The sequence below is a fragment of the Lithobates pipiens genome, unplaced genomic scaffold, assembly GCF_037356315.1.
Source record: "Lithobates pipiens isolate NorthernLeopardFrog02 unplaced genomic scaffold, aLitPip1_a1.2 Scaffold_10, whole genome shotgun sequence".
Lineage (NCBI taxonomy): Eukaryota > Metazoa > Chordata > Amphibia > Anura > Ranidae > Lithobates > Lithobates pipiens.
Window position 1 is genome coordinate 173,829,840 of NW_027507686.1, and position 27,428 is coordinate 173,857,267.

At 40.5% G+C, this 27,428-nt stretch overlaps 1 protein-coding gene across 1 annotated transcript in view; it reads right to left on the reverse strand.

Moving 5' to 3' along the window:
- LOC143925889 (uncharacterized) overlaps positions 1 to 27,428 on the reverse strand; it is a 168,150-nt gene that overhangs the window by 130,882 nt on the left and 9,840 nt on the right. Inside the window, exons 4-12 of the mRNA XM_077450215.1 lie at positions 27,114 to 27,155; positions 23,423 to 23,473; positions 21,082 to 21,315; positions 18,039 to 18,276; positions 14,070 to 14,196; positions 12,367 to 12,454; positions 10,383 to 10,492; positions 10,096 to 10,303; positions 2,723 to 2,845 (exon numbers count right to left, since the gene is read on the reverse strand). Coding sequence (XP_077306341.1) covers positions 2,723 to 2,845; positions 10,096 to 10,303; positions 10,383 to 10,492; positions 12,367 to 12,454; positions 14,070 to 14,196; positions 18,039 to 18,276; positions 21,082 to 21,315; positions 23,423 to 23,473; positions 27,114 to 27,155 — 1,221 coding nt within the window. The remainder of the gene's footprint in view (positions 1 to 2,722; positions 2,846 to 10,095; positions 10,304 to 10,382; positions 10,493 to 12,366; positions 12,455 to 14,069; positions 14,197 to 18,038; positions 18,277 to 21,081; positions 21,316 to 23,422; positions 23,474 to 27,113; positions 27,156 to 27,428) is intronic.

Here is a 27,428-nt window from a genome sequence, read left to right on the forward strand (position 1 = left end):
CATAATTTCTTATCAGATACCATGTATCTAAACTAGTATCTATGGTTTCAAAAGAAAACAAATCACAGTTTGTATTTTTTTTTAGTTATTCTTCCAATTTCCATCAGTTGGAGAAATGACTCCTGAAAATGTAGTGGTAGCATATCTATATTCTCAGTATGTGTAATATGCTTACAGCTAGTAAACAAGAAGTGTTGTATAACAATGTGTAAAGCCTAGTACACATTATCAGAAAATCAAACAAACAATCCCTTGAGTTCACTCGAATGTTCGTACCATGCTGAAATTGAGAATGCCATTAATAGAATGAAAATTCACGAATGTCAGGGGAAGACTTATTGCGTATGTAGCTATATTACAGGGTAGATCATTGTTTCCAATCATGTGCGTTCTTTCTCGTTTGATTTTTTAAGGATGAATACTATACTAATTAAACAAAAATCGGTTGTTCTGCTAACTAACTAAGAAAAAGATTTCCAGCATGCCCATTCAGAAATTTTGAAAGCAATATACTAACAAACAAAATTGAACGATCGTTTCATTTATGAATATTTTCATCCAATTTTGTAATAATGTGTACTAGGTTTAATATCAGCAGACAACCAGTATTGCACTTTTTTTTTAAATTGACATGCTCTGTCACTTTTGAAGCATTCAAGGCATTGGTGTTTTTAACAAAGTTATAGGAAACCTTCACACATTAGTGAAATATGGCGCAGTTTACTTTGAAAGACACCCCAGCAAAATAATTGATCAATTTATCAACATTTTCACCCAGGATTTATACAATGTTTATCCAAGATTCACCCATTTTTTACATAAGATTAAATTAGAAAAATGTATACATTTTGGGTAAAGATTGTATGAATCTTAGGTGATGCCATTGATAAATAGAACCTTAAAACAGCACAGCTGAGTTCCAGCTCTTTTTAATGTATGGTATGTAACATAATGTGTTGTGGTGCATTGAGTTGCAAAACAAACATTTAAAATAAAGGAGCTGCCTTAATACAATGGATGTTAACCCACGTTGAGTTTCCACATTGTAAAGGTGTAAACTTGGTTGAGTCAAAACAAGTATGCAAATCACAACTTTTGCTCTACATAGTTTTTCCATGTCAGTGACTCAAAAAGTATTAAGCTAGTGGACCAGCATAACAACTGTGACAGACCTAGCCGGAACAGAGGCTGTTGGAGGGGACTGAATGCAAGCCTCTTGCCTTGCGATTATTGGCCCTGGCATTTGGGGAAACTGTGCTCTTTGTGAGCTGTAAGCCTGGGGACCCCTGAGGTGTTACTTGGATTCAGGTCCATGCCACCCCCCAAGACACACAGACTCTGAATATGTATATGCCATATTAGCAATAGACTGAATTACACTGTTGGGACACAAACTGTTAGATGCTAATGTCATCAACTCCAGCCACCTGTCTGTTGTGTAAATGAGTCTAGTCTGGCTTGTAAGAATATTCCACACAATGTTGTTGTGCTAATTACCCCTGTGTTGTTGTTTATGGTAATATGGTAATGTGTACTGAATAGTCAGTCAGTGAGCTAGGAGATGTACCCTGAAAAGTCTTATCTCTCAGTCAACTAGTCTTGGTCAATGATTAGGTAATTAGCTCATGCTAATTAGGTAAGGTTTTAGTCATCTTGCTGTATATATATGTAGGGGATCTCAAATAAAAGGCTATTCCTGATGTACTCCAAGACTGGTGTTGTCTAGCTCTTGGGGGTTCCTATCCATTGGCGTCATGTTCCAGGACTTAGGAAGCAGTATACTGACAGAAACACTCAAGCGGAGTGTGGGGGATAGGTTCCGTCACAACAACATTTTCAAAATAAGAGGTCAACAGAGACAACAGCCCATGTATTTTTCCCATGACATGCCTTTGCCCTTTAATGTGGCCCTAACTTAACCTAGTCAAGTTTAAGTCCCAATAGTGATATTTTACAGCAGGACTGTCTCAAGGAATAGATGTACAAAAAAAAGGCCAGGGCAACATAATATCGTCAGTTGTGATAAGGCCAGACATGTATATTGTGGTTGTGCAATAATTGGTTCTGCTGCCACCCATGGCTATTTTGTTTTGATTTGATTTATTCTTTAAATGAAAAAGAAGGGATCTCAAACTGTGCAAAGAATTGCTGATAACAGGGCAGAACCTACGGGTCATAGACAGTTGTAGATATGACTCATATTTTTCTGTCCCATTACCCCCATATTGTATTTTTGCTCAGAAAGATATTTTGATTTTGGTGTATTAGATGGTTAGCATGACCTAATTTTCTAGTCCGTTTGTCCTGGCCAATGTGTGTAAGTTGGTTGTTATATCCAACATCTCAAATAACACCATAATATATTTGAATTATTATGGTTCAATTAAGCCTGCATTTGGTTTTATTGGCTTGGGCTAGGAGTTATTCCATAGTCCAGTTAAAAGTACCATAGAAAAAAATTCAACACTCAACACTGAAGACTACTGTATGGTGCAACATGTATTAGGACATGCTGAAATTCGATGATTCCCTGGTTTTGGATTGTTTTCTGTAGTACCTTAAATGTTCTACAGTCAAGCAAGGCTAGTCCCCTGAAACAACACTGGAAAAAAGTAAGTTGTGCCCTCCATGCAGTATGAGAATGAGTTGTTTGCATATAGTCAAGTCCATTTGGATAGTGCAGGACTCTTTATTCTCTGTTATGTCATACTGTCCAAGTTACCTGGTGGGCAGAAGCAACCGTAAACACAGTGTGAATTACATGTGTATTGAGGGTTCGAACAAGTGGGACTGCAGGGATTTGCACATTCTTCATAAATCTGATTGGATGGACATGTGCCCAAGGCTAGAAAAGAAGATAATAGAGATAATACACATTAGCATTGTTTAATTATATAGTATTATAGCATACATCAGTTTTTCCAAGATAATATTTAGATACCATTTAACATGTTGTTAAAACAACAGAGATGTTACCCTAGGATAGAACGTGTTTTAGGACTACAGAACACCCGCTCTCTTCATCTTTATAACATTTCATTGTAGGAGAATGCTCTCTAGCACTCTGTATACAGTGTGCTTCTTCTAGAAAGTTACAGTATAGTACATGGACAGTTTGTGATTATGCTACTACTTGAGCAAGCATAAATGATGTTCTCATTTGCAAAAAATAAATATTACATTCTAGATGTAGTAGGAGGGAGGAGCCTAATGCAAACAGCACCGCAAAATTGCTTCACAGAAAGGACCATGGGACCTTCATCTTCACCCCATTCCTTGCAGGGACAAGGATTATTTAAATTACCACCAATTTTGACTGATCACTGATGCAGAAATAGAGGGGAGGTTGTTCAATTAGGACACTTGTTCTGGTGACAATTGTTCAAGGGAAGATTCCCCTTGCTTTGGAGCCTAGTGGAGCACATAATAATTTTAAAGTGTCTTTTTAGTGTAATGTAGGCCTTACGCTCTAAGTTCTTTCCCTTCAGGCAGTAGGCTGAACAAAAAAAGAAAAAAAAAAAAAAAAACTCGCTGATCGAGATTTTTTTTTAAAAATGCCTTTTGCCAGAAGTCGCTCACTCCTGCTCCCGGCAACCTTCTCCCTCCTCCTGCTGCTGTCTCTGAGACAATGAGGAGGCAGAGAGCTAGGAAAACCACTGCTCTTGTGCGCATTGTTGGATTGAGATCTGGCTCTGAAGAGAATGCATGAAGGTAAAAGATCTTCAGCCTATGGAACCACTTTACGCTTTACTTTGTAAATAACCCTTATATAGTTATCAATTTGAAATCTGGGTACTGCCACTTTCCCTTGAATAAATTTTTGAAGAGGTAGGTGTTTTCTGTTGAAACTTGTACCTCCCTTGTGCTAGGACCCAAATTCTTACAGGCACATGTACATTCCCCCTGAGGAATCCCCCTGAGAAAGCCACATGATCCTGTGGCATAATGTGTAGGGAAGGGGCATCTGACAGCATGCCATTCTGAGTCTGACCACGAGGGTAATTCAAACTGTATGGCTGATCTCCTCCATCGCCATTGCCGGTTTATGTATACTTCATTGCTGGATTCGTTTGGTGCGCTGAAAGCACCTGTTTAATGTGAGTTCAAATATTGGGGGATTGGGCAATAAAGTATAGTATTTTAAAAAGGTATAAGCACTATTGTTTGACAATTCTTTCTTCCTATGTATATGTCTGATCTACAATATGATATGAGTATACCAGGAAGGTGAAGGATGGGGAAAGAAGAATAAACATACCCACTGAATATATCCCATTGAGTAAAAAAATATGTGTTTTGACCATACTTAACTGTAGGGTCACATTTATTACGGTGTGAGTAGGGAGTGCAGCTACACATTTTTGCGTATTGTTGTTCTGATGTGTATCACATCTTAGTAGCTGCAGCTTTAGACATTTAGGTGATTTTATATTTTTTAGATTAAGAGCGCAGTATTTTTTCCACTTTTCTGAGAGTAGGGAGTACATGGATAGTTGGAATATGAGAACTGGTGATATTAGGAGAAGATACACATGTGAAGAGGATTGGAATTAATTTTGACTGTATATGAGATATAACATAAGTGGTTTCCCATAAGCGTGATTAATATACACAAGACTAGAAGCACATTTTATGGTGTTGGGACATTCAATTGGATGACATTAAAGTGATAATTTCAGTTTTATGCAAATTCATATGAAATTTTATATATATTTTTTTGCTCACTGGATGGTATATGTATAGTATATTCTTTTTAGATTTATATGTTTTTTCTTATGCTTTACTGGACAATATTTATTAAAGGTATAGCGCAGTGGTTTTATATTTGTTGAATGTGTCAGATGCAAGCACCTTTTAGTTTTAGAGTTTTTTCACATAGCAGCTCACAAGGTTTTACACATATTGGTTACACCTCAGTCGTACCCCTTTGCTAGTACATGTTGTATTACCTCCTTTACATTTTACATAAAGCATTTTCTTGTTTTCCTGGTTCTAACATGGCTTAAAACATTGTGATCATGGGTATAAAATATAAAATGATTGTTTCAACCTAAAAATGGAAGGAAAAATGTGTTGCCAATAATTATACGGGAAAAATCTGCCTCTAACTCTACTTCTTATAGGCACAAGCCTACTGTGCCTAATTGTGAGTCCTGACCTAAAATCAGTAAATCAGCTTTACATATTCAGAAGGAAAGTTCAGATAGATAATTTCTCAGCACAGGATTAATTTGATCTGTTGTCTGATGAGCCTCCAATCCTTTTCCTTATATCAGAGAATGACTATTAATGACTAATGCTCTTTCTGTCCCTTAAATTGCAACAGCAGTATGTGTGTTTGCCCTTTTTAAACTAAGTTTTTAATCACAGCGCCGGAACCGCGAGATCCGGAAGTCGCTCCGGGATCCATGGCAGCGGCGAAGAGGAAGACGGAGGACTGCTTCGGGTGCTTCGTTCTCAGGTAAGTTATTCATAATGAGCTAGTATGCTATGCATACTATCTCATTATGCCGTTGCCTTACAGGGTGTGCTTACTTCCTCTTTAAGCAAGTATGAGACAGCGGCTATTGGCTACTGGCTATTGAACTTCCCTTTTCTAGTCCCGTTATACGCGCTATACATCACCGCGTTCTTAACGATCGGACTTTGGTGTGATCATGTGTACGCACGTCAGTTTCAGTGGAACTCTGTTGGAAAAAACTTTATTTTTTTTTACGATGGGAAAACCTGTCATGTGTATGCGACATTAGTCATTGTAAGTAGATGCAGTGTAGGCCAACAAGTATCCAACTCCTGTGTAAGAAAAATAATATGCTCTTTATGTTGCCTAGAGCTATGAACTTTTGGACCAAAGTTGCAGTTTACGTTCTGAATGGCTTAAACCTTAAAGTGTCACTGACTATGAGGGAATCAGTAATACTTACTGAGCAATTTAGCCCAACCAAATATTTGTGCACTTATCACTGCAGTGTGTTTGGAGAGAACAAATTCCAAATTCTCCCTTTTAATGTATGTAATGCCTTTTGTATGTACAGACAATGGACAGAGTTTTATGGCCAATCACAGTGATCTTCTGCATGATTGTGCTTCACTTTCAGATTTCACCAGCAGATGGTGCTACAGTTCTGCTGTTCCCAATAAACAAGCATACAACACCAAAATCATTATTTTGTGTAATGGAGTGTATCTCATGCCTTGCAGGCTGCTGCTTCTTGTAAAAATCCCCCAATCATGCCACCTTAATAGCTGTTGGATATTACCCTGAGAGGATATTTACTGGTACTGTGCGGATTCACAGTACATGTGTGATGAGTTGCACATCTTGCCTGCAGCCTTCTGCTCTCTCTGCCATTCAGAGACTTTTAACTATTACTCTCCCACAATGCAATGTGTTCTGTGAACGGAGGAGGAGTGGATGAATGACAGGGCCTACACCGCCCATTTACAGAACTTGTTTTATTGTGGGAATAAAATTAGTAAGAGGTCACTGAATGGTGGAGAGGGCAGAAGAGATAAGTGAGTGAGTACTGCTTTAGTACTGCTGCTAGTCAGAAGAGTTGTGCCTCTTGCCTGTCAACTGGGTAACATACAGTATAAGGGCACATTTATTTATTTATTTCTCTAGTTTGGCCACTGAGGCTGTAGAGAGCAGTGAAAAAGGACCACATGTGGCCCATACAACACCAGCCTGAAGCAAGTAGCTGTGACTTCCTGTTATCAGAGCCATCTTAATAAATTGGCACACCTAGGCACAGCCCAGAAGCCCCAGGTGCATTGGGGCTCCATGATGAGGACAAGGGGGGGGGTGGCAAGTGATGTGTTGGGGAGGGGGGATGCACTGGCGATTTGGCTGTTTGTGCTGCTCTTCTTTGATAGGAGCAACTGCAATGTCGCTCCTGTTAGAAGGAGCAGCAGCTAATTTCTGCAGGCGAGAGGATTCAGCTTTCTCCTCCCTCCTGCAGGGGACAGAAGTGAGCCAGCACTGAGAACCTACCTGCATCTCATCATGGGAAGAAGGAGCTGCCTTCAATGCAGGTGGGAACAGCATTTGTGATCTGTGAGTAGAAGGGGGGCACAGGGGGCACAACTCTGATATATGGGGGCACCGTGATGGGGTCACCTGATGTATGGGGGCACTGTGATGGGTACACCTGATGTAAGGGGGCACTGTGATGGTGACACATGATGTATGGGAACATTGTGATGAGGACAACTGATGTAAGGGGTCACTGTGATGGGGACACCTGATGTAAGAGGACACTCTGATGCAGACACCTGATGTATGGGGACATTGTGGTAGAGACACCTGATGTATGGGGACACTGTGATTGGGAAGCCTGATGGATAGGGACACTTGATGTAAGGGGACAATGTGATGGGGGACACCTGATGTATATGGGCACTGTGATGGGTACACCTGATGTATGGGGACACTGTGATGGGGTCACCTGATGTATGGGGGCACTGTGATGGGGACGCCTGATGTAAGGGGGCACTGTGATGGTGACACCTGATGTATGGGAACATTGTGATGGAGGCAACTGATGTAAGGGGACACTGTGATGGGGACACTGTGATGGGGACACCTGATGTAAGAGGACATTCTGATGCAGACTCCTGATGTATGGGGACACTGTGATAGAGACACCTGATGGATGGGGAGAATGTGATGGAGACACCTGATGTATGGGGACACTGTGATGGGGAAGCCTGATGGATGGGGACACTTGATGTAAGGGGACAATGTGATGGGGACACCTGATGTATATGGGCACTGTGATGGGGACACCTGATGTATGGGGACACTGCGATGGGAGAACCTGTTGTATGGGGACACTGTGATGAGGGAACCGGTTGTATGGGGACACTGTGATGGGGGGGGCTGTTGTATGGGGACACTGTGATGGGGGAATCTGTTGTATGGGGATACTGTGATGGGGAAACCTGATGTATATGGGCACTGTGATAGGGAAACCTGATGTATGAGGACACCTGATGCAGGCTGGTAGAGGCCCCAGTGCAGGGGTCAAGTCCTGGGGAAAAAAAGTGTGGGAACTCCCACCCAAGATCCCCTCCTGCACAAAAAAAAAGAAAAAAAGGACATCAGGGCACATTAGGGCACAGGGCATATCAGGGCATGGGACACATCAGGCCACATGGCACATCAGGGCACGGGGCACATTATGGCACATCAGGGCACATTATGGGGCACATCAGGGCACATTATGGGGCATGGGGCACATCAGGGCATGGGGCACATAGCACATCAGGGCACGGGGTACATTATGGGGCACATCAGTGCACATTATGTGGCACATTGGGACACATAGCACATCAGGGCACATTATGGGGCACATAGCACATCAGGGCACATAGCACATAAGGGCATGGGGCACATCAGGCCACATGGCACATCAGGGTATGGGGGAAACATTGGCACATTATGGCACATCATGGCACATTATGGGGCACATAGCACATCAGGACACATAGCACATAAGGGTGCGGGGCACATCAGGCCACATGGCACAGGGCACATCAGGGCATGGGGCACATCAGGGAACATTATGGCACATTATGGGGCACATAGCACATCAGGGCATATTATGGGGCACATAGCACATCAGGGCATGGGGCACATCAGGCCACATGACACATCAGGGCATGGGGAAACGTTGACACATGGGGGCACATTATGGCGCATCAGGGCACATTATGGGTCACATAGCACATCAGGGCACATTATGGCACATCAGGGCACATTATGACACATCAGGGCACATTATGGGGCACATAGCACATCAGGGCACATTATGGCACATTATGGGGCACATAGCACATCAGGGCACATAGCACATAAGGGCACGGGGCACATCAGGCCACATGACACATCAGGGCACATCAGGGCATGGGGCACATCAGGGCACATTATGGGGCACAGTGGGGCACATAGGACATCAGGGCAGGGGGAACATTATGGCATGGGGCACATTAGGGCACATAATGGGGCACATAGGACATCAGGGCAGGGGGCACATTACGGCATGGGGCACATAATGGGGCACATAGGACATCAGGGCAGGGGGCACATTACGGCATGGGGCACAGTGGGGCACATAGGACATCAGGGCAGGGGGCACATTACGGCATGGGGCACATCAGGGCACAGTGGGGCACATAGGACATTAGGGCAGGGGGCACATTACGGCATGGGGCACATCAGGGCACAGTGGGGCACATAGGACATCAGGGCAGGGGGCACATTACGGCATGGGGCACATCAGGGCACATAATGGAGCACAGGGAGGCACATAGGACATGAGGGGGCACATTTGGGCATGGGGCACATTGTCATCTTACTAGCCAGTATGCAGAGTAGCGAAGCAAGCGTCTGTCTGTAGTAAGTTCTCCCTCACTTCACACAGAACTGTTCGCTCCCCGGCGGCCCCTCCTCTCGTCTAGTCCCATTGGCTTGTGACATCATCTGGAATAGACCATAGACAAGAAGAGAGGAGGGGCCGCCGGGGAGCGAACAGTGCTGTGTGAAGTGAGGGAGAACTTACTACAGACAGACGCTTCCTTCCTACTCTGCATACATCTCATTCGGGCGGCTCGAGTCCTGCTCAAGTTCCCGCTGTGAAAATAGTGCAGGGACGCCCTTCCCACGCGTTCCTGCAGGACTCGAGCCCTGCCGCAGTGCATTATTTAGCCCAGGGGCGCATGATGCTATTAAGATGGCACTGCCTGTTGTAACACAGAGAAGTAATTAGCACACAGAGAACTTCAGTCTAAACTTCAAACCTCTTCATTATGTACAACAGAGAAAAATTTAATATACTAAAGTTGGCCATATGCTAGTAGAATTCATTTTTCACAAAATGTAATTTTAAGAACATTTATTCGACTCTCTAATCTTTGTGGGGTCAAATCAACGTTTGTTTATGACTTCCGTGACAAGAATTTTTAAAAAATACTTTCAAAAGACTTTATTTAAGTCAGAATATTTTCAGTAATGCTCATATGAATGTCTGTTTGAAGACCTACAAGTGTATGGCCAGCTTAAATCTTAAACTTAACTTTACTTAAAGTACTCACAGCAGAGGTTCTTGGTCCTCCAGTTGCTGAGTGGCTGAGAGCACAAGGCACACCTTGTAGAGTACTCTGAAAGTGTTGCACATGCACAGCTGCTGTCCCCTGGAATGTAACATTCCTGCAGGTCCTGCTGGCACCGTTTAATAAAAGGAATTTTGGATACCATACAAGTAGCAGAGACCAGATCCAGAAGATTATAACACTGCGTAAGCTAGAAGAAAGACAAATACATTTCAGTGAATTGTTTTATAACACGGCAGATGAGAAGGTTAATTAAAAAGTCAACTTACATATTGATGATTGTTTAACATGTTTATCTGTGGAGCCGGAGGAGGGCAAATTTCATTTGGGTCATCAATCTGCTGCAAACTGGCGTACTGATAAGGAGTCAACATTTTTCCTGTAAAACACATTGCAGAGGGCTATTTACTATGAATAGGATAGTGTACACTCTCCTGTGCTGAAAGAAAGTTTACATAGCTGATAATTTACTACATAGCAATATATGGAACATGTATATGCAAATGTTTATGCATGGGCCTTTATAAGCATGTTCCACATTTTATATTTATATGGGGTGATTTTATTACCTTTCTTAAGTGTTTTTTTTTAAGCATTGTGGAGAAGTTAACATTAAATAGTATTTCTTTTAAAGTAGAACTATAGATACATTTTTTTTTTTCATTTTGGATAGAGTAAGGGATGGTTATAACCCCCATTTGTTTGTTTTTTGTTTTTGTTTTTGCCCTCTATGTCCCATTGGGGAATTTTGTTCACTTCCTGCCCCATAGCCAAAACTGAAAGTGAGAGTATGGGGACACTAGTTCTGGTGACACCCATGGATCCTCCTCCAAAGTGTGGGGATCCATGGGTGTCATCAGAACTAGTGTTCCCATTGGAAGATTTCCACTCTATTTTTGTTCTAGCGACAATTTTATTTTACATTTACTCTTGGTGATGAAAGTAAACAGGAATACTAGAGAGGGCGAATCTCCCTAATGTAGACACAGGCAGAATTAAAAACCTGTCAAAAATTCTAATCCATCTCCACTATATCCAAAACGTTTTGTTTTTTACATTAACATTGCTTTAGACTTCAGTTTTTGTCTGATTTTAACCCAGATATAGGGGCTTATTTACTAAAGGAAAATCCACTTTCCACTGCAAGTGCACATGAAAGTGCACTGAAAGTGCACTTGGAAGTAAAGTCACTGTAGATCTGAGGGGGGACATGCAAGAAAAATAAAAAGCAGCATTTTAGCTTCCACATGATTGGATGATAAAATCAGCAGAGCTTCCCCTCATTTCAGATCTACCCCTCGGATCTACAGTAACTTTACTTCCAAGTGCACTTTCAAGTGCACTTGCAGTGCAAAGTGGATTTTCCTTTAGTAAATAACCCCATAATGATGTTCACCTTTTACAGAAAAAATGAAAAGCTGAACTAACGCTACACACCTTCTCCACCGCCCAGGTCTGTGCTCTACTTACCACCATGGATGCAAAGCTGTCAGTATCCACGCAACCCATGAAGCCATCCGGGGATCTGAAATCCCTGCACTTCTCCCTCTTCTCTGTACAGCACTTCCGGGATGGTCAATCCAGCACAGAGCTTCACTCTAAACTGTCCCAAAGGTGTTGCATAGCGAAGAGTGTGGGTTTCAAATCCCTGACCTGCATCATGGGCTACATGGCCACTGACAGCCCCCCTCACACACACAAACAATTCTTGGTTGACTTCAAGAGCTTTTCAACCTTAAAGCTAAAGTTTAATATGCTTATATTTTGCCTTCCCTGATCCATCTCTTCATCAGCATGCCAATGAAATGTTAAAATAAAACCTTTCAGTTTTCATTACATACAGTATCTTATTTTACGTCCAGGAAGCTAAATCTGCAAAATGTGAATCTGCTCCTATCATGAAAGGGTCACTTGGTTGTATTTATTATCCAGGCAAAAGGTTCCCAGTCCCATCCTATAGCAAGCACTGGTATCTACTATCGCTATCACTCCCATTTTGAAACATTACCTAGGGGTGCATGTTGTTTGATAAATGCCCTTCAGAGGGAGATTTACTAAAACTGGAGAGTGCAAAATATGTTGCAGCTCTGCTTAGAAATCAATCAGCTTCCAGGTTTTATTGTCAAAGCTTACTTGAACAAACTGAAATTGGATGCTGATTGGCTATCATGCAGTTTCACCTGATTTTGCTCTCTCCAGTTTAAGTAATTCAACCCCAAAGGTTGTGTTCCATAAATGATCTAGGAAGCTTACCATTAACCACAAAGTCATCCTTGTGGACACCATTGAAGTTCCCACAAAGTCCACATGTTCTGTTCATGTAATTTTTGTCCACTTCCACCTATTTATAAAGAAACAAATATAGAGTAGTGTGTAGGGGTTATTTATGATCAATGCTGTATCACTGATATATTTATGCATTATTCTATGTATTACTTATGTATTATGTTTGATGTGTTAATAAATTAAGTATATTCTGTATTCCTCTGTCAGCACTTCAGAAAAGACAAAAACATGTTTTTTTGTCTTAAGAATATGTGTTGCCAGCAAGTTAAGATAACTTTATGTATCGTAAGCTGTTGTAGATGGTAATCACCTTGTAAGCCATTGTATGAATATATTAAATCATTGTGTGTGATCCCTTGATAAAAAAGGCCAGTCATGGTCATGTGTAATGACAGAGAAATGGTGGACACTGATAAACCAGATAAGCTAGGTGTGTCAACCATAGAAGGTCTATAAAAGAAGAGATGTCTGTCACGCTCATTGGGACATTTTCTAATATACACACGTTCTGTATAATGCCTTTGTTCCCCATATATATATGCTAATAAACATATTAATTTGGAGCCAGTCTTGTTTCCAGGTATTTTCCCTTTACAGTATGACTTTTACATTATTATTAGTAGCAGTGCTCACTATATACACTGGATCAATAAAATGCCCATATGAACTTCTTCACTATGTACCCTGTGTTTTGCATTATGGGTAGCTTACATTAGAATGAACATATTTGGTCTGATTTACTTAAAAAGTTAGAGGAGTCAAGTATTCCCTTACATGTAGATAAAATAAGTAAAAATTAAGTTTCTGAAATAGTCACAAAATTTATTGTATGAAGATTCTAAATTCCTTTAGTAAATCAGCCTAATTCTCTAACAAGGCAGGTTTGTACACACATTCTGAGCCCTGCAGTGTCCCAACCACATAAGGATGTGATCCACCAGTGGTTCGCACCCTCACTAGGGTTTCCTCTTCAATGTGTACATAGGGCATATATATATATATATATATATATATATATGCAAACTCACATGTTGTGTTTCCTTTTTGATAGCACAGTAGCTATTGTTTCTGACATGATAATAAAAATATTGACATATAAAAAGTGCAACACATAAAAATTATGTTTTGGTAAATGTATGGCAGCTTCCTAATGGATGTTTAAATTAGGGATGGTCTTTGGAGAAAGCTATAGGGGCTGATTAACAAAAGGCAAATACACTGTTTACTTTGCAAGTGAAGTTGCACTCTGCAAGGGACTTTTTCCCAGAATTTAGTGAATGTGGTGATGTTTATAAAAAATACTGAATCACATGCAAGGAAAAAAAAAAAGCAAATAAATTTGGCTTGCACATAATTGGGTGATGGAAATCAGTAGAGCTTCATCTTATTCACTAAACTCTGGGGAAAATTTTCTTGGAAAGGGAACAGCCTATTTGCCTATGGTAAGTAACCCAAAATGTCATCCAAGATCTCTGGCAGAAAACACAGGCCCTCTGACAGGTAAGTCACCTGCTTTCTTTTAAAACCTAAATGGGTTGCGCTAAGATAAATTAGAAGAGCTTTTGGTATCGGCAACTTGCTGTCACAGACATATCCTGTAATGTTCGTTCATAGAATGGTTAGGATTTTTTGGCAGTTATTGAATAATATCCTAGGGTACCCCAACTTACCATGAGATTGCTGTCACTGCTCCATGTCACAATCAGCTCAAATTCTTTTTGTTTAGCAAGCAGCTTAGTTATAGCCCCAGTTTTGACAATTTCAATTCCACTTGTCATATAAGGTAGACTTATTTTCCTAGCAAAAAAACAAAACAAAAAAACAGAAGAATTATAAAAATAACCAACTATGAAAAATAAATTGACTATATTAATATCTTTTGATGAAGATACTTAAAAATGAACATCCATCTTTGAATTTTACCTATAGGTAAGCCTATAATAAGGATTACCTATAGGTAGTGTAAATATCTCCTAAACATGCACTGTTTAGAAGTTATTAACTGTACACATAGCCAGTGACATCAGTGGAGCATATGCTCTGTAGGAGCAGCCACCCGTGCCATTCCTTTAGACCTTTGTGCCATGACCGGCGGTCCCCATTGTAAACCGCTGGATGTTTATCAAAATTCAACAGTTTTCCTTCCTTTTTTGGTCGAGTGGTGAAGGACTGCTGTCTGTGTCTCTGCTAGGGAGACTCGCCAATTCTGTTTGACTTGGTGATCACTCTCACCATGACTGAAAGTAAGGGGAAATATAAGGCCCGTGCACACAGGACCTTTGCTTTTCTCCACTGAATGCCCTGTACTCCTGGCAAAAGAAAAGCTGTTTAAAAAAATTGCCTAAAGCCACTCATTTCACACATGTTTAGGTAGATTTAGGCACCTTGATTGTTTGAGAGTTAATGGATTCCATTGGTCAGAAAATTTATTTATTCTGGCACTGGAAAGCATAAATGCTAAAATGCACCTAAATGTGTCTAGTGTTTAGACACTTTTAGACATGCTTATGCCCTGTACACACGGTCAGACTTTCCGACGGAAAATGTGCAATCGGATCTTGTGTGGGCTCCATCTGACTTTTTCAGTCGGACTTTCCGACACACAAAGTTTGAGAGCAGGAGCTAAAATTTTCCGACAACAAAATCCGATTGTTTAAATTCCGATCGTGTGTAGACAATTCCGTCGCACAAAGTACCACGCATACTCAGAATAAATTACGAGATTAAATCTATTTGCTATTACCCTCTTTATAGTCCCGTCGTACGTGTTCTACGTCACCACGTTCTGAACGATCAGATTTTCCGACAACTTTGCGTGTGTATGCAAGACAAGTTTGGGCAAAAATCCATCGGAAAAAATCTGACAGATTTTGTCGTCGGAATGTCTGACTGTGTGTACAGGGCATTACAGGTATTTATGCCCAAAAACACCTTTTCTGAATGTGCTGGTGATGGTTTTTCTTTTCAACCTGTAAACGCTTCTGTTCTAATATGCATGTCATCTCCTATATGTGCATGGACACACAGGTTTACATAGGAGTGCTTTTACAGGCTGAACAATTTTTTAAGCACAGTCTGCATAAGACCTTAGATCTTGAGTTGCCACCAGATTAAAAGGATTGTAAAGTGATTTTTTTTTTTTTTTAAATAACAAACATGTTATACTTACCTCCACTGTGCAGCTCGAACCTGCTCTTCTGGGGTCCCTCGGCGGCTGTCTTGGCTTCCTCCCGCAGGTGCTTCTCACGTTAATGTGAGCTCCCTCGCATGGTGAGAAGCATCTGCGGGCACGCTCCCGTGATACAGCCGGCGGCTATAGCCGCTCGCTGCATCACACGGCCCCACCCCTGGCGCTCCGCGTCAGTGGATGTGATTGACTGCAGCGCGAGCCAATGGCTGCGCTGCTTTCCATCCATCCACTCCAGCCAATCAGCGGCCAGGCTGAACGGTGGAAAGGACGTCGGGGGACGAGCGCAGGACTTTCGAGGGGTGAGGTAAGTAAAACGGGGGGGCTGGGGGCGCAGGCACTGTCAGATGTTTTTCACCTTAATGCATAGAATGCATTAATGCATCTCCTTTCCTGATCTGAGCACTACAGCAAGACGGGCTGAGATTCTCTGTCAAAGTCAGCCGGGAGGACAAGAGGAGAGCGGGGGGAATTCACGGCATGACCCAGTGGCGCTGTAAATAAGGTATTTGGTGAAATATTAAAAAAAAAAACACAGATCCTGCACATAATATCTTCCTGTAAGAGAGGGGATTACAGGATTTCTAAGTAGTAATTTTACAGCTATAGAGAGGGGAAGGGTGGGGAGAAGATAGATTACACACAGACTCCGGAGCTGACAGGCAGGGAGGGAGGGGGAGAGAGAGGAGAGACTGCGGGATGATGGAGTCACATAAACTGACTATGGTATTATGAACCAGCAGCTGTGATTACTGTGGTCAGTTTACATAGGTGGACACAGGAACAGGCAGGATCAACCAGGTTTTTTATAACATAGAGAAGGACAAATGACACAGTACAAGCAATATACTGTGTATGCTGCTTTAACCACTTGCCAACCGTTGCACACCGATATACGTCGGCACAGCAGCTGTGGTGGGCAAATGGGTGTACCTGTATGTCCTCTTTAATTGGCGGGGCTAGCGGGCACACACCGACCATGTACAGTGTGACCGTGCCTGCGGGACCCGTGGACTCGATGTCCGCTGGTGTCCCGTTGATCGTGTCACAGAACGGCAGAACGGGGAGATGCCTATGCAACGAAGGCATTTCCCCATTCTGCCTAGTGACATGACAGAGATCACTGCTTCTTGTCATCGGGAGCAGTGATCGCTGTCATGTCAGTGGTAGCCCATCCCTCCTACAGTTAGAATCAGTCATTAGGACACACTTAATCCCATGATCGCCCCCTAGTGTTTAACTCCTTCCCTGCCAATGTCATTTACACAGTAATCAGTGCATTTTTATAGCTCTGATTACTGTATAAATTACTATGGTCCCAAAATAGTGTAAAAAGTGTCCGATGTATTCACCATGATGTTGCAGTCATGATAAAAATCGCAGATCGCTGCCATTACTAATAAAAAAGGAATTAATAATAAAAATGCCATAAAACTATTCCCTATTTTGTAGACGCTATAACTTTTGCGTAAACCAATCAATATACACTTATTGTGATTCTTTTTACCAAAAATATGTAGAAGAATACATATCGACCTAAACTGAGGAAAAAAAAATTTTTATATATATTTTTGGGGGGTATTTATTATAGCAAAAAGTAAAAAAATTTCCTTTTTTTTCAAAAATTGTCGCTCTTTTTTTGTTTATAGTGCTATAAATAAAAACCACAGAGGTGATCAAATACCACCAAAAGAAAGCTATATTTGTGGGAAAAAAGGACGTCAATTTTGTTTTGGTGTAACGTTGCATGATTGCGCAATTGTCAGTTAAAGCGAACCCAGTGCTGAATCGCAAAAAGTGCTCTGGTTAGGAAGGGGGTAAAATCTTCAAGGGCTAAAGCGGTTAAAGAATCAGGATAATTTTTTTTTTTTTTTTTTAGGGTTACGACCACTTTAAAAATGTTATTCTTTTTGGGGGACATTTTTGTAAAAATGTGTTTAGACTTAGCAAATACATGCAGGCTAAGAAAAATGTGACAGCGTCTCTTTACTGGACTTTTAAAAGTTTTATCTTCACAAAGAAAACTATCACACTCTTCACAATCACGCCTTATACATGTCATCAGTTTTTGGTAGCATCTATATTTGTGAGCAACTATTTTCAAGGATGAAACACACAAAGGGCAAAATTAGAACCAACATATCTAATCAGCACCTTGAGAATTCAGTGAGAATTGCTACTACATCCATCAAACCAGATATTGATATGTTAGTTTAGCAAAAACAACATCAAATATCACACTAGTTTTATGTTACCCTCTTTTGCATTTATAATAAAAAATATTACAAAAAAATGAAGTTTTATTGCTCAGAAAGGTACATTATCTATATCAATGATGATTAAGGTGTGATCTGCCTGACTTTTTCTGATCATCAGCTATCAATGTGGCCCAGGAAGGTCAAAAGGTTGGATATCACTGCTTTACATAACTTTTAAGAATATTTGGACTTACTTTCCCATGATTGTGATTGTGTTTTCATTTACAACAATGTTGATGGCTCCAACCTGTATCATAATCCTAGTAATAGAAGTTCCACTGGATCTCTGCACTTGGACATTAAACTCAGGGGAGTTAGTGTTGCAGACAGTGGCAAATACAAAGTTGCAAGTCCCAGTGAACTCATAGAGATCATTGTCAAATGTAAAGAAGTGGTTGTTACCCCAGGTGGAGCAAGTTCCTTTGTTGGAGCCTAGAAAAAGGTAAAGATAAACACCAAATAGGTTACTATATACAGTGAGTATAGGCCTGCCTCTTTTGAAATCAAATGAAGAAATGTGTCAAGTGATTGGCTTATTTTTTAATTTGTTGATAAATATGAATGTGCTATTTTTTTCCATAATTGTCATTGTGGTCTACTTTTTCAAGCTAATCTTGCTTTCGGGAGTTACAGGTGAATCCATTTTAGGACAAGTGCAATGGAGCCAAAATTTAGATCATCCACTTCCACGTAAATTAAACTATATTTTATATCCTTTCAGCTAAGGCTGTCCCCTCCCTCCTCCAACTGCTAGATAATAGATGGACTGCCATCCATCCCAGTACTGCTTAATGCTCATCCTTAGCCCTTGTACACACAGTCGGACATTCCGACCACAAAATCCGTCAGATTTTTTCTGATGGATTTTGTCCGAAACTGGTGTTGCATACACACGATCGGACAAAGTTGTCGGAAAATCCGATCGTTCGGAACGTGATGACGTTCGTTCATTACGACGGGACTACGTTCAGACTAGTAGTCAATAGCTTTGGTCTCATAATTTGATCTGAGCATCCGTGGCACTTTGTCCGATCGGAATTCTCTACAAACGATCGGACAAAGTCCAGCTTTGTTCGTCGGACATTTCCGACGGAAAAAGTCAGATGGAGCCCACACACGGTCGGATTATCTGAAAACACGGTCCGATCGGACATTTTCCGTCGGAATGTCCGACCGTGTGTACAGGGGCTTAGTGCTGCTAATCCAGCATTACATTTAAAATGCTTTTAAAATGAACATTCTTATTTTAAAATTGTTCTACTAGCCAAATGTTGTGACCATCCTCATTCTTTTTTTTTTTCTTCAATACTCTTTATTACAAATTTTTCTTACATATTAATTTACATAGTTTTACATTTTATTTTGTTACTATATAATTCCCCATATGTTTCCAATTACCTTTCCATTCTCTCCTAACATTCATTCCATTCCCTCTCATCCACCTTATAGTCACTTTATACCATGTTTTCAGGTATTCCTGTATCCATTGTTAAATAAGATCTTTTTCACTTTGTCCATATATTTTCATATCTCTGCAGATTTCCCCTTTGTTCATACATTATTCTTTCATGTGGTAAAACCTGGTTTACTGCTCTCAGCCATTGACTTAATGTTGGTGGTTTTGGCTGGATCCATTTCTCTACTATTTGTTTTCTTGCCAGAAATAATGCTTCTTGCAGAAACATCCTAATATATCTGCACCCTCTCTCCTCCTTTACTACTCTCAGCAAACACATTTCAACCATGGCCGTAATAGGTCTATTTGTAACTTTTTCTAATTTCCACATTACATGGAGGAAGTCCGCATCCCCCTGCCCACATCTTGTGCAGTTTGGTGCAGATATCCTCCCTATTCTATACAACCTATTCAGAGCTAGGTATGTCTGATGTATTAAATTTAGCTGGATTATCCTGTTGTTCATTGCCGGGGATACTTTCAAGTGGGAGGAGCAGATTTCATCCCATTCCTGGTCACGCATATCTGGAATAGCTGCCTGCCATTTATCCCTTACTCCCACCGGTTCACCACTTATTTTACTCTGTAGCAGATGTCAGTATAGTTTGGATACTAATCTCTTTTGTCCCTGTGATCTCAAAATACCTATGAGAGGGTATATAGATATTTTTAATTCCTTTCTTCTAAACTGTACCTGTAGTACTCGTCTAAGCTGTAGATACCTATAGAACTGTTTACTCGATAGATTATATTGTTTGCACAGGTTTTCATAGGATAATATTATGTTTTTATCATACATCTGACCAATGGTTGTTACCTTATTTTGTTTCCAAAATGTACTATCCTCAAATGTTTCCAAATGCTCAAATGTTGGGTTATTCCACAGGGCAATTTCTGATGGGATATCAGTAAATCCCATCAGTTTTTTTTGCCTCCTTCCAAACTGCCCTAGCCAGCTTTATAAGGGGAATTTTTACTCCCATCCTCCTCAAATCAGTTGTTTCTAGTCCTACCAGAAGATCATCTACATGCATCCTGCTTAATAAGTATTCCTCTACCCTTGTTTTTTGTTCCTGCTTTAGGCTCCTTTCACAACGGCGGATCGGCATATCAGCATATAAACCTCTGTGCTCAATTTTTTCCCCACTTTAATCCCTTTATACTTTTTAGCTAGTCTAAACCTATTCACCAGTGCTTCAATTGCAATGACAAATAATTGAGGGGACATTGGGCATCCCTGTCTTGTTCCCCTATGTAGTTTTATTGTGGGGGATAATATTCAATTTATTAATAAATTTGCTTATATAATATTCTTACCCATTTTCGGAATTTTTCCCCAAATCTACTTTTTTTCAACACTATGGAACTTCCATTCTATGGAGTCAAATGCCTTGGCCGTATCCAGCAATGCCAAGACACTTGCCCCCGGAATAAACTCCCTCAGCTCTACCATAAATTGGGTTCTTCTAATATTGGTTGAGATAGATTTCCCTGGCATAAATCCTGTTTGATCATCCGACACAATGGATAAAATTACTCCATTGTGCCTTTTAGCCAGTCTTTTTGCCAATATGTTGTAATCTATATTTAATAATGAAATTGGTCTATACGACGCACAGTATATCCTTATCTGGTTTTGGTATCAGTATTACATTTGCCTCATACATAGAGGGAGGCATTTCTCCCTGGAGAAATGTCTCTCTATACATCTTAGGGCTGGTGCCATAATCTCCATCGCTGGTACATTTCCAGCGGTATACTGTCCGGTCCTGTGGATTTACCCTTTCCCATAGAAAAAATGGCCTCTCGTATTTCCTTCTCCTCTATATCTTTCTCCATCTCCTCTTTTTGTTCCTCTGTTAATTGGAGGAATTCTAAATCCTTCAGATATTTCTCTTCTCCTGTGCATGTTAATGTTGATGTATACATATTAACATAATATCTTTGAAAGCTCATAAGTATCTCTTCTGCTGTATTGACAGCCTCCCCTTTCTCATTTCTCACCTCTGAGATCGCTAATGATGATGATTGTTGTTTTATGAAATAATTTAATATTTTATTAGCTTGGTGTCCTTGCTCAAATTTTTTTTTTTTCTGTAACCTCTTGCATTTAGCATTGACTATCAATTGTTTTTTATACTGGAGCGCTAATCCTGCCCAACTTATCTGATTTATATTCGAGGGATCTGTTATAAATTCAGCTTCTGCCTGTGTGCATAACTCTACCAATTCCTCTTCTTCCTGTCTGTGGGCGTACGTTTTATGACCATCCTCATTTTTCACCCACATTCTCGCATCAAAAATAAAATACAAAAAAAACCTAAAGGGTAATTTTCATTCTGCTGGACCAACATATCACATTTCTCAAATAGTGTTGTTACATTTGTAAAAATGATATCCCATTGGAGTGTGGGGTAGGTGCAGCTTTGTGCTTTAGGCAGTGAACTCAAAGGTTTAGCAGGAGTAATATATTGTAGAAAAGTTTAGCAAGTACAAACAAGCTCAGTGAGGAAGCACACTCAACCAAGGTCACTTACAATCTTGACAGATCTTGGCGTTGGAGGAACTGAATGGAAAATGAAAAATTCTAACAGCATCTACCACGAGGGTCAGAATGCAGCCTGGGCGGTCCCAGAAGAGTAGGCTTCCTGGAGAATTAGACAATAGTCCCTACACTGTCCCTACTCCTCCAGAACATTTCCCTGCATCTAAGCACTGTCCCTGACAGACCAAGATCCTATCCCTACACTAGCCACTTGCTAAAAGTGTGTCAAACCCGGGAGCTGGAGTCTTAAATAGACTCTGCCTGATCCAAGATGGCCACCACAGTCACCCACATCCAATCAGATAGCAGTTCCCCTGTGACTGAGGAAGTCATAGAGGAGCCAAGTTCTCCTAAAAGTCCTCCCCCAACTACATTGCCACTGCTTCCGGTGCCACCTGCAGTGGAGAATCCAGACTGCACCTGCCTACAGGGGTTTCATGGATGTTTACATTTTTGAGAGAAGTGATTATTTACTTTTCATATACAGCTTTGTGTTTTTGTACTTTGTATTGTAGTAATCCCATTCAGTATGGTTGAGGTACTGTTCTAATTTTTAAACTAATCTGTTGTTTTATTTTCAGGGCTTATTGCTAACGGTACAATAAGCCCATATAGCATGCAAGAGCGCTTTGTTTATGTTTGGGCTGTGTGCAGGCAGCCTAAGTTAGTCAATAGAGATGCAGATTCTGTACAGACTCACCTGAACAGCATGCAGGTATGGGTGCAAAGCCCCGAACACAGACAGTATGCTGTCTCCATTGACTAACATAAGCTGCCTACCCGAAGTTCTAGGCTGCTCTGGAAACATAAACAAACAGCTTTTGCTTGCTGTACGGGTCAATGAGCCCTTATTCTTTTTTTTATATTAGTTTAGAAATATCATCATATAAGATACGTTTTTCCTCCTCAAAATATGAAGTCACTTTCAAGGACTTCAGGTCTAATGTCTTGTTTTTGAAAATAACAAACATGTCATACTTACTTGCTCTGTAATGGTTTTGCACAGAGATGCCCAGATCATCCTCTTCTCGGTTCCTTTCCCTCCTGTCGAGCAACAGACACAGAGCTGCGGCCCGGCCCTGTCCCCTCTCTCTCCTCATTGGCGCACTGACTTTGATTGACAGCAGTGGGTGCCAATGGCACCAACTGTGGATCTAAGCCAATCAGAAGGGAGAGTTTCAGACAACCGTGTCTCTTGTCCAACATTGCTTGATTGAGATGGGGGTCAGGTAAGTATTAGGGGGCTGAGGGGGGCTGATGCACACAAAAGGTTTTTTTTTTTTGTATCTTAATGCATAGAATTCATTAGGATACAAAAATCTGCTGCCTTTAGAACCACTTTAATAGCGATGGGTGCAACATACCTAGTCACACCTACTATAGACTACAAAGCCCTACAGTTAATTTACAGTTACACACATACAGCAAAAAAACAAACAAAGGTTCTAATCTTTCCCTACTCTATCCAAAACAAAAAAAAGTTTGGGATGGAGTGGGATTTTAACAGGGTAAATACAGGAATACAAACGTTAACCAAATAACATTTGTTGGTATAAAGGTAAAAAAAACACACTCACAAGTTGAATAATTAGCAGGACCTACTCCAAGACCACCAATGAAATAGTCATCTGTAAGAGGAAAGGATAAAGTAAACCGTTCTGTATACCTTCATATAAGCAAAGGCTTAGCAGTCCTAAAACTGAAAAATATATATACTGAATGGAAGTTGTCCCTCTGGTGGATATGAATAGAGTAATTATTTCATACAAACAAATACTACATTGGTGTTTTTCAATAGTGAGGGGCCTTGATTACTGAATTTGACCCATAGAAAGATGCAACAGCAGTGCTGGTGAGACAGTGAGGCTAACTTACCAAAGGAGTAAAAAGTCAATTCCTACCACTTTATTAAAAAGTAATGCACTTACATCAAGGTAGTATTAAAATCGCCTTCACATTAAAAATCAATAGCATGCCGGATGCCTCAGTGATGCAATCTCACCATCCGCTCACCTGCACTTCCTGGGTCACTGTCCCGGTGTCAGATCCAGTTGCTGTGTAGCCACGCCCCAGTTACACGCCAACTGGATCTGACGTGAATGGCAACAACATCTGGTGAGCTTTATTCTTAAGGGAGTGGAATCGGCACAGGTCACTTTGGTGGTGGATATATGGTTTACTATTTTGATTTTTAAGCTACACCTACTTCATCACACTTTGCTGGACTTCAGTTTGCACTTTTTTCTGTATATTCTATATGGACATTCTTTCAGTTTTTTTTCTTCACAAGATTAGGTTTGGTTCATTCATATTATTGCGCTACTGTGAAATTTATGTTGTTTAAAGACATTGATTTACTAACAGCAAATACACTTTTCACTAAAAAGTATACTTTTCCTGACACCAAGAGGTAAAAAAGGTGATGGGGGAGGGAGCTCCAGCACACAGCCTGTGATTGACAGCCTCAACTCTAAAGGTTTTTTCCACTATTGGAGGCTCTGTCTCAACTTTTGTCCCCACGGAGACTGGTTTTGCATCTAGATGGAGTTACATAGTAGGTGAGGTTGAAAAAAGACACAAGTCTATTAAGTCCAACCTATGTCTCTGATTATATGTCAGTATTACATTGTATATCCCTGTATGTTGAGGTCATTCATGTGCTCATCTAGTAGTTTCTTGAAACTATCAATGCTCCTTGCTGAGACCACCAGCTGTGGAAGGGAATTCCACATCTTTGCCAATCTTACAGTAAAGAACCCTCTATGTAGTTTAAAACTCTTTTATTCTATTTTTAATGAGTGGCCATGTGTCTTGTTAAACTCCCTTCTGCAAAAAAGTTTTATCCCTAATGTGGGGTCACCAGTATGGTATTTGTATATTGACATCATATCCCCTCTCAAGCATCTTTTCTACAGAGAAAATAAGTTCAGTGCTCACAACCTTTCCTCATAACTAATATCCTCCAGAGTTTGGCGATCTATAATGGCTCTTGAATATAAAAAGTCGTTATTTGCAAGATACGAGAGTGAATGGCAACAATATCTGGTGAGCTTTATTCTTAAGGAAGTGGAATTGACACAGATCACTTTGGTGGTGGAAATATGGTGTACTGTTTTGATTTTTAAGCGACACCTACTTTATCACACTCTGTTGGACTTCAGTTTGCATTTTTTTCTGTATAGTCTATATGGACAATTCTCAGTTTTTTTCAAAAGATTTGGATTTGATTTATTCACATTATTGCGCTTCTGTGAAATATATGTTGTTTGAAGACATTGGGGTTCATTTACTAAAGGCAAATCCACTTTGCACTAAAAAGTATAGTGCAAATGCACTTGGAAGTTCAGTCACTGTAGATCTGAGAGGAAGATATGAAATGAGGGGAAGCTCTGCTGATTTCTATGATCTAATCATGTACAAACAAAAATGCTGTGTTTTATTTTCCTTGCATGTCCCCCTCAGATCTACAGCGACTTTAGTAAATAAATCCCATTGCAGTTCACCTATTTTGTTTGTTTATTTTTATTTAAAGAAGCAGCATAGAGTTCATAGAGTTATTATTTGTTCACACATCTAGGGGAGCAGCGCTTATATATTTAATGAACTTTAAAGTAGTTGTAAACATTAAATATGAACAAAGCCTTTCCCTCTGTGTATTTGTCCCAACTCAAAGGACTAAGTGTCATTTCTGTCTGCTACCTCTTTCCTATGCTATCTATATAAGTCACTTCTGATAAGTTAAAAAGGTGATGGGGGAGGGAGCTTCAGCACACATCCTGTGATTGGCAGACTCAACTTTGTTCCTTTGTTCTGTGTGAAGGTGTCCCTTCCCTCCAATCAGCTCACACTGAGCTTTGCAGAGTGTAACATCAGCTCCCCTCCCCCTGATTTCTGAGAGCTCAGACACGCTGTATAAATTCTGAACTTCTGTACAGGTGTAGATAAACAAGTACACCTTATGTAGGAGGATTTGTTTAATATCTGTGTATCACATGAGGCTGGCCACCTAATGTGGTATATGTAAGGGTGTACACAAGCATTAACTTTGTTTCCCTGAATTTTCTGGACTCCCACAAGCTCTTGGGCTCTTGACAAGCCCAGGGGCTATGTTTTGCTCTCCTGCCCCCTGGTGCTCAAAGAGACCATGCCTGATGAGAGAGAAGTGACTAAGCATGTGAGCACAATAGCATAAAACTTCCTTCCAAGCCCAGTCAGTACATAGAGAACTCTGCCAGCTGTGTCCAGAGTGCTAAGCCTGAAGTGGGGTGACCCTGTGCATGCAGCCATTGGCTGTGTACCTGGAGTAGAGATTCTTCCAGTGACTTCTACATGGAACAGGTCCTGGGATCCCTGAAGCTGCTCATCTAAACTACCAGAAACGTCCAACCTCATTATAAGTGTTGCCCCGTGGGAAAAATTTTGTAACAGTAATATTATTGGTTGTTCACTGTTATCTACTGTATACATCCCTTTGTTCTTTTATCCTGTCTGTACAGTTAATACTTTTTGCATTTATTAAATAAACTCGAAATTCAAGGCCCTTCTGTATGATCATTTAAGGGATCACAAATGCTGTTATGCAACACTAGATTAAGCCATTAAAAAAGATGTTCCAGCAAAGAAAATCATTTTTCTGTTTGAAGAGCTAAGCTTGCTGAAAAATCTTCAGAATTCAAAACTTCTGGTAGGGTCAGATGCCAAGTCCTCCACTGGGCTCTGATTCCTTCCTCAAACCTCAACGTCACCACAGTGCACAGTAGTAATATAGAAGCTAGCAGAATGATCCACAGCGTGCAACAGATGTTAGCTCTTTATGAAAATGAAGATTGGTGGCCCAGACAGTGAAACAGATATTATTATTTTTTTTTCTTTTGCAAAGAATTTACTTTTAAACATTTTAACTTAACAAGGTTAATGTGTTGCTTTATAATTAGGATAGTTATGAATCATAATGGTTTAGCTGTTAAGACTTCTGCCTTGCAACACGCAGGACACAATCTGCATGGGGTCTGCATGTTCTCCCTGTGCCTGCATGGGTTTCCTTTAGTTTCTTCACCCAGATCAAAAAATTGCTGGTAAGATAATTGTCTCCTCTCCAAATTGGCCCTAGTATGTGTGTGTGCATTTGAGATAGGGACCTTAAATTGTTGTTAACTCCTTGAGAGCTTGGATTGAAGTGAATGTACAGTGCTATATAAATCTTGGCTCTAAATAAATACCTGTAAAACATAATAATATATCATGTATTTCAAAATTACAGTTACTTACTGCCAGTGGAATCATAATCTGCTTCTGCTGGATCACTGGTATCTGTAGAAAACATAAACATAATAGTGAGCAAGGAGGCCTCGTTCAAAGTTATGCTTTCAAGAATTTATTTTGTATTTTGCACAGGTAGAGTTCCTTTTTTTAAATGGTCTTGTTTGAAGCACATTCTCACAGGTCCAGCTTTTACAGCCATGCACCCAACTGTGACCTTACTACGCATACAGCTTGATGATTATATCATTGTTGTTGTTCAATTTCCTTTAGATTTACCTTCAGCTATGTACTGCAAGTGCATGTCCGATTGCATACAAATTG